Below are 7,669 nucleotides of genomic sequence, written 5' to 3'. Positions count from 1 at the left end.
CGGCGTGCACCACGCCGCGCGAAGGACGACGGAGTTGTTCACCCGCAGCCTTAAAGGAGCCGGAGCTACTTTTCAGCGGCACGTCAGAAGCGCCTGAAGTAAGGAGAGGGCGGTGCTGTCCTCAGTGTCCTGGTCCTGCGTCCGGGAAAGAGATGAGGGCGAGTCCTCGTACGTCATTTGGTTCGCTGCGCCGGGGAGCTCCCGATCGGGGACAGTGATGCTGAGATCTCATGTCCAGAGAGCGGCCTCCTCCATCGGGGTGAGCTCTGCGGCTGCTGGACTCCTGAGACGCGCTCTACTGAGGTCCTCATCCGGGTTGCTCAATCCTGGGGGCTCCTACCCGGGGCTCTTTCGTGGTTTGTCTCTTCCAACAGGGGGTCCTTCCTATGGGGCTACCTTTGTCCACTTTCCTGGGGATAGGGTGGGTTCTTTCCTAGAAGTTCTTTCGGGGTCGGGGGAGACTCCTGTTTCCAAGACTTCACCTAAACTCGGAGATTCAGCTCCCCAAGCCTCCGGGTTTTTTGTTCTTCCCTGGAATTTTATGTCGTCTCTGTGTCCTGCCCTGTGAGGTACTGAGGCAGAAAGCCTCTTTTTGAAGATATACCTGGAAAGACACCCCAAGATTGTCTTTCAATAAGGGGTGTAGGTGCCCTGCAACACTTGATTAAGCTTGTACAGCCGCGGAGGTGTCAGAGACAACAAGCAACCAAGATGGTTTACACATTAATTCTTAATTTAGGTGGTGTGTGTGTGTGTGTGTGTGTGTGTGTGTGTGTGTGTGTGTGTGTGTAAGTGTGTATAAAACCAATCAAGTAGGTTGAAAGTGACATGGAAGGTCACTCTAGCACAGTAGGTTTAACCTCTCTTGCTTATTTATTTTCAGCATCCAGCTCATCTTCCTTGGTGCAGTGTAAATTTGCTTACTTACCAGAGAAATATTTGTTGCTGATGAAAGGGCCTCTTTCTTCACAGATCTTTTTCTCTTCGTTGGCTTCCCCAACTAAAGAAAGAATAAACAAGCAGCTGGCTAGTGAGTAGGCTCTGTGTCTCCTCTCTTTGTGGATTTAAGTTGGCACCTCCTGAACAAATAAAGTGGCTATTTGAACAACCCTTTGGACACCATCAAGACGATATGGTTTATTGGTTATTAGTCAAAGCAGTGTTTGCTCAGCCTGTTTTCCTTTTCTTTCTTTGGTTCATGGCATCTAAGTCCTCTTCCGTGTTATTTGTTATTGTTGTTGTTGTTAATTATATTTACTTTTTCCAAAGTAGTTTCAAGCATTGGCCAGGTAATGAAATGCTTCTTGTTGTGTTTATGTGGGTACAAGTGCTTTTTTTTAAATGTACTTTAGATTTAATGTAGGCTTTGGTGATGGACGAACACACATTTAATCCCAGCACATGGGAGGGAGAGTCTCAGAACTCTGTGAGTTTGAAACCAGCTTAGTCTACATAGTTAATTCCAGGACAGCCAGGGCTACATAGTAAGACTGTCTCAAAAATAGCTAGCTAGATGGATGGATAGATAGGTAGACAGACAGATGAATAGATAGATAGATAGATAGATAGATAGATGATATGATAGATAGATGAATGGATAGATAGGTAGACAGACAGATAGATGATAGATGAATGAATAGATAGATAGGTAGATAGACAGATAGATGATAGATAGATGAATGGATAAATAGATAGGTTTTAAACCAAGGGCTTTAATTCAGTCATTTTTCCCATTAAGACTTTTCTTTGCTGTCTCATCCATTTCTCCTTTATCTCATCTTCCAAAGAACAGAGCTCTACTTTGGAGCTGAGGCAGGAGAATCATATGTTTGAAAAGTAACCTAGCTTATGTAGTAAACATAGTGTTTCAAAAATGAATATTGAGATATTTTTATTCTTAATGAACTCATGGCTGAGATTATAAGACTGAATCACCATGCCTGGAAAATGATGAGATTCTTATGCTGGAAGTGTTGATGCTGCTGCCCCAAATGAAAAGTAGCCTGGAGTTTGACTCTCTTCAAAAAAAAAAAAAAAAAAAAAAAAGAAACAAAGAAACAGAGAAAAGAAAGAAAGAAGAAAGCTAGGCATCGATTATGCACCTTTTAATCCCAGCACTTGGGAGGCAGAGGCAGGGGATCTCTGAGTTTGAGGCTAACCTGGTCTACAGAGTGAGAAATAAGACAGACAGAGATACACAGAGAGACTCTAGAACCTGAAACAAAAAAAGAAAGAAAGAAAGAAAGAAAAGAAAAAGAAAGAAAGAAAGAAAGAAAGAAAAGAAAGAAAGAAAGAAAAAGAGAGAGAGAAAGGAAAGGATTTCCTGTGTGTTGCCCTAGTTATCCTGGAACTCATAAATCCAAAGTTCTCATGTTTGCTTTTGTCAGCCGGGTCTCCATTGGCTCTCCTTCCTGGTTTATCAGAATGCTTGCCTCCTCTGCTGCCTACAGTTAGAGTCTTTAGAAATGCCACATTTTATGTTTGCTACAGTTAGCCCACATTGTCATTTGAGTTAGCAGAGAAGTGTGTGTGTGTGTGTGTGTATGTGTGTTGTGTGTATTGTGTCTATTATGTATGTGTGTGTTGTGTGTGTGTGTGTGTGTGTTGTGTGGTGTATGTGTGTGTTTGTGTGTGTGTGTGTGTGTGTGTCTGTGTGTGTGTGTGTCTGGTGTGTGTGTGTGTGTCTGGTGTGTGTGTGTGTGTGTCTGGTGTGTGTGTGTGTGTCTGGTGTGTGTGTGTGTGTGTCTGTGTGTGTGTGTGTGTGTGTGTGTGTGTGTGTGTGTGTGTGTGTGTTTTAGAGGGCAGATTTCCAGGGAGATGAATGCTAGCATGTTTGGGGTGAAGGACATCATACAGGCAGGACAGTCAGTTGGAGGTTCCATTAAGGGTTTAGATGGAATGTATCCATAAGCTGCAGATTTTATAAAGATGGTATATTTTGTTTTCTTTGTGGGCATAACTCCTTGTGACCAGGGCTTCCATGTGCAGCTGATTCCATGGGTAGCTCCTAGAGTGTAACTCCCTTTGTTTCTTCTTCAGCCTGTTTTCCAGCCTCCTGGCTCAATCTTCCTCCGTTTCTGAGCACTGCAGCTACTGGCTCCTAAAACAGTTCTCTCCCCTGCCCCGGCCAGTGTCTTCTCGTCACCTCAGCTGTAGCTGGCACCGAGACCTTCCTCACGCCCCAAACGAGACTTCAGGAACCAGGTTCTCTCTGCTCTCTTGCCAAACACCCATATGTTTATGATCGGTCTCTCTGGGAGGGAAAGAGAACAGGCCTGAATTTCAGTGACGGAAACAAGTTTGATCAGGTCCTAGAGTGGTCAGACTCTTGTGAATGTTTGCAGTCCTCGTGTCTTGCTTCCTTTTGGAAAATCATCAATACTCCAAAAGGATTTGGAAAGCAAGCAGAATGGCAGAGCACACCCCCAGCATCTCAGGAGGCAGGGGCTTCCGGTGTGATGGGGAAATTGATTTATTTCTTCTACTTTTGACACATGGCTCCTCTTAGGTAGAATGGGTTTTTCTTTCACACACAGGCGGTTTGTGAAGCTATGTGTGATTTGCTTACTGATTTACCTGTTGGGTTCTTTCGAGATGAGATGTTAGGTAGCCTAGGCTGGCCCTGGATTCCCAATCCAGTCATGCTCTTTCCCTCCCTAAAGTGCTGGGTTTGCAGTCATGTGACGTTGTGCCTGGAGGGGCTATGCTAAACCTTTAAAAGTGTCCACGAAGTCAGATGAGACCCTTTCACTCTCCACTCACACGGCGCTTAACCCTCAGTATTTGGTTGCAATCTGGATAGGGTGGGTTCAGACGTTGATGCAATGTCCGATTTGTTTTCAGCTGAAAATGTGTGTGTAAAATGCAAGCTGGACGCAGCGGAAGTCTCTGCTTCCGCCCCTCATCCTTGGACCATGAAGGCGCTGGACCCGAGTCTCCTCTGCCTGCTGCTTCCCCTCTTTCACCTGATAGCCAGCGCTGCGGAGCACGAGGAGGTGGCCAAGCACGCCATCAAGCTGCACCGTGGGAAGGGCGCCACTGCCACTCAAAGGAGGCAGTGGGCCCTGGACAGCTGCAGGAGGCTCACGGGGCTCCTGCGGCAGAAGAATGTGGTTCTCAACAAACTGAAGAACGCCATCAGGGCCGTGGAGAAGGACGCCAGCCTTTCAGGCGAAGAGAAGCTCTTCCAGGTGCACACGTTTGAGATTTTCCAGAAAGAGCTGAATGAAAGTGAAAATTCAGTCTTCCAGGCCATCTACGGACTACAGAGAGCCCTGCAGGGCGATTACAGGGACGTGGTCAACATGAAAGAGAGCAGCAAGCAGCGGCTGGAGGCTTTGAGGGAGGCAGCCATTAAGGTCAGCCACCAGTCTGGGGTGGAGGAACCTGCCCTCTAGGGATCTGTCAGGAGATGGGAGTTGGGGTGGGGTGGCTGGAGGGTTTGCGCCATCATTGCGTCCAGGAGGGGCCTACGCATGTCATGTGACTCTTAGTGCTCAACTCATACTGAGTAGGATTCGACTGGACTCTACCTGTAAACTCAGCGTCCACAAGTACACATGCGTTGGAGGCTGGAGAGATGGCTCAGAGGTTAAGACTGACTGCTCTTCCAGAGGTCCTGAGTTCAAATCCCAGCACCCACATGGTGATTCATAACCATTTGTAATGAGATCTGATGCCCTCTTCTGGTGTGTCTGAAAACAGTGATTTATATAATAAATAAATCTTTTTTTTAAAAAAAGTATACGTGCCTCATGCAGGGCAGCACAGTATCGCTGTGCCCCGCATGTGGTTTCGTGTTAGCATTGGACCTCCATGGGTGGTGAGCAGGCCTGTTCACAGTAGGATGCTCTCTTCTTTGGTGTGTTTCCTTGTCCATTGCCCTATACACTTTGCCTAACTCAGCCTGTTTGAGCAGCTCAGGATGCTCTCCTCCCTCTGTTGGGTAGAGTTAGAATTGCACCTGTCCTAGGCCCATGGACTAGGACACTCCTAGGTCTAGTCCCGAGGAGCCTTCGTGGATTTGAGTGTGTCACATCTCGGTGTAATCTTGCTAAATCTTCGCTTTTCACAAATCCACAGGAAGAGACAGAGTACGTGGAACTTCTTGCCGCAGAAAAACACCAAGTGGAAGCCCTTAAAAATATGCAGCATCAAAACAAGAGCCTATCCATGCTTGACGAGATTCTGGAGGATGTGAGGAAAGCTGCAGACCGCCTGGAGGAGGAGATTGAGGAGCATGCCTTCGACGACAACAAATCAGTAAGAGCTCCGGAGTCCACCGGTTAAGCCACACGGGCCCTGGCGTGCACAAGATTTGTGTGTGTGTGTGTGTGTGTGTGTGTGTGTGTGTGTGTGTGTGTCTCAGTGAGGCTGAGAATGCAGAGAGGCTGAAACACTTCCGTGCCACAATGACATTTATACGGCGTGTCTTCAGAAATGAGTGGCCACTCTTTCTCTCTCTCTCTTTAGTGTTTTGAGATGGGGTTTCTCTGTGTAGCCCTGGCTGTCCTAGAACTTGCTCTGTAGACCAGGCTCGCACTGAGAGAACCGGCCGGCCCTGCCCTCCTACTGCTGGGATTAAAGGTGTACGCCACCGTCCAGCTCTGCTTTCTCTTCTGACAGCCACGGCCACTTCTGCGTGAGCCTGATTTCCAGTTCAGGAAGTCTAGGTGATTGGGTTTCGGAGCTTAGCTTAAATTTTGCAAAAGACGGGCTTAGAGCAGAAATAGGATTCAGACTTCATCTTTGCTATGCTGAGATCATAAGGGGGAATCCCTACTGATGCCAAGAATTGCGGGTCTTGGGTGGATTAGAGACAGTTACGGAGTAAAGACAAATCAGACCGAGGGCAGGCATGGGCGGGGAGAATAGAAACAGGAACAGGGAGCACAACCCATCAGTTCTGGGATTGGAGAAGCGCTCCTAAAAATACTTAAAAAACTATACCATAGATCAGGTAAAGCAGTTGTTTGTAAGTACTGTAGATCCTAATACTTTTACCCTTAAATTCTTTGGTTGAAAAATCCCCTAATTCTGGCTAATGGATTCTATTGGGTTGGTTTGTTTTGTTTGCCCGATCTGGATATTGAACCCAGGGCTATGCACATTGCCAGAAAAGTGCATACCACCTGTAGCGGTAAATAGTTAAAACAAAACACATGGTCCCACGCTATTGCCGGCTCCAGCGGGCCACATGGCATCTACGGGGGACTTTTCATCAAAAAGTCTCCACCTGACTCCTTAAACTCCCAATCTCCATCCCTCGCTGCTACTCTCTGAGCCCAGCAGAGGCTGCCCTCTTGAGGCTTCTCTTGCTGAGAACTCTGCTCACATCCCCAGCATCCTCCCCCTGTGGTTACCCGCTTCTTTTCACTTGTCTTCTGGGATGGGAGCTTACCCAGTTAGTTGCCTGTGCTAACCTCGATTCTCTCTGCAGGCCAGGTAGGTCTGAAACTCAGATCTTTGTGCCTCACCCTCGAAAGCTGGGATCACAGACCCTGATAACTGACTTCGCTTTACCGGTCTTTTTGTCACAGAGTACTAAAACATTTCCATTACTCTTTCCGCCTCTACTCTTCACGTGCTAATGTGAAAGCATTTAATTCTAATTGTATAATATTGGCTATTGTTATAGGTCAAAGGCGTCAACTTTGAGGCCGTTCTGAGAGTGGAGGAGGAAGAGGCCAGTTCCAAACAGAATCTCACAAAGAGGGAAGTGGAGGGCGACCTGGGCCTCAGCATGCTTATCGACTCCCAGAACAACCAGTATATCCTGACCAAGCCCAGGGATTCAACTATCCCACGTGCAGACCACCACTTCATAAAGGCAAGCTGTAGGCTTCAGTGGGGATGGCCAGTGCGGCTGAGCTGTGTCTCCTGCCTCACACTGGATGCCAGCCTCCCTGCCACCAGAGGCCCCACCGGAACGCTCAGATACGTCTTTCAAAGGCTTCCCTCGTTTTCTCCTAGTTTGTCGAGACAGACTCTTACTATGGAGCCGAGGCTGGCCCGGAACTCCCTGTGTAGTGCACATTGGCAGTCCTCCAGCCTCAGCTACTGAGAGTCGGGGTTATAGGAATGTAGCACCGTAACTGAGAAGACAGGGTGCCCAAGCTTCATTCTTAGGGGAGAACCAAGCTTATGTCAGGTGCTGCCATTGTAGGAAAATTTGCTCCCAGTCCAGGGTTTCTACCCTGCCTTTAACCATTTAGTTCCTGGATAAAAGACACACAACCTTTATATTACAATAAACCTTAGTCAGCACAAGAGCTGGGCAGCTGTCTATCCTCTGTCAATTATATCTGTTTCCCAGCCAGTAATCCTTTACGTAATTTGCCGTGTTTCGCCTGGGCTGCTCTTAACTCCAATTAGCCAACCCACATGGCCGTTATTCCATGACTCGCCCAACCCATGGCGGTTCCCTCCTTCCGTCACCTTCTTCTAGCCCCTCGAGGTTCTCTTACACCCCAAACCCAGGAACCCTACCCACCCCACCCATGTCTCTTCTGCTCAGCTACTGGCTGTGGGCATCTTTATTCACCAATAACTTGGGGGCAAGGTCCCATGGCGTCCCTTGGGTCTGCCTGCGGACTCTTCAGGTCTAGACGGCCTGCACTCAGCATCACAGTGCATAGCAGCAGACCAAACCTCACCGAGCTGCTGCCCA

The 7,669-nt window shown here is 47.8% G+C and overlaps 1 protein-coding gene across 5 annotated transcripts in view; it reads left to right on the top strand.

Annotated features, from left to right (window-relative positions):
* Nucleotides 1–81: 81 nt before the first annotated feature.
* Tmco3 (transmembrane and coiled-coil domains 3) overlaps nucleotides 82–7,669 on the top strand; it is a 37,141-nt gene continuing 29,553 nt past the window's right edge. For 2 of the 5 annotated variants that reach the window (XM_032918455.1, XM_032918451.1), the window contains exons 1-6: nucleotides 82–259; nucleotides 884–1,030; nucleotides 3,040–3,204; nucleotides 3,844–4,358; nucleotides 5,083–5,262; nucleotides 6,638–6,829. In XM_032918455.1, the coding sequence (XP_032774346.1) occupies nucleotides 3,915–4,358; nucleotides 5,083–5,262; nucleotides 6,638–6,829 (816 nt within the window). In that variant the 5' untranslated portion in view covers nucleotides 82–259; nucleotides 884–1,030; nucleotides 3,040–3,204; nucleotides 3,844–3,914. Of the gene's footprint in view, nucleotides 357–883; nucleotides 1,031–3,039; nucleotides 3,205–3,843; nucleotides 4,359–5,082; nucleotides 5,263–6,637; nucleotides 6,830–7,669 lie in introns of all 5 variants that reach the window. The other 3 variants (XM_032918452.1, XM_032918453.1, XM_032918454.1) reach the window with 3 other exon arrangements.

The sequence above is a fragment of the Rattus rattus genome, chromosome 13, assembly GCF_011064425.1.
Source record: "Rattus rattus isolate New Zealand chromosome 13, Rrattus_CSIRO_v1, whole genome shotgun sequence".
Classification (NCBI taxonomy): Eukaryota; Metazoa; Chordata; class Mammalia; order Rodentia; family Muridae; genus Rattus; species Rattus rattus.
The sequence above is the reverse complement of the archived record's forward strand: the minus strand, read 5'-3'. Positions and strand labels throughout refer to the sequence as shown.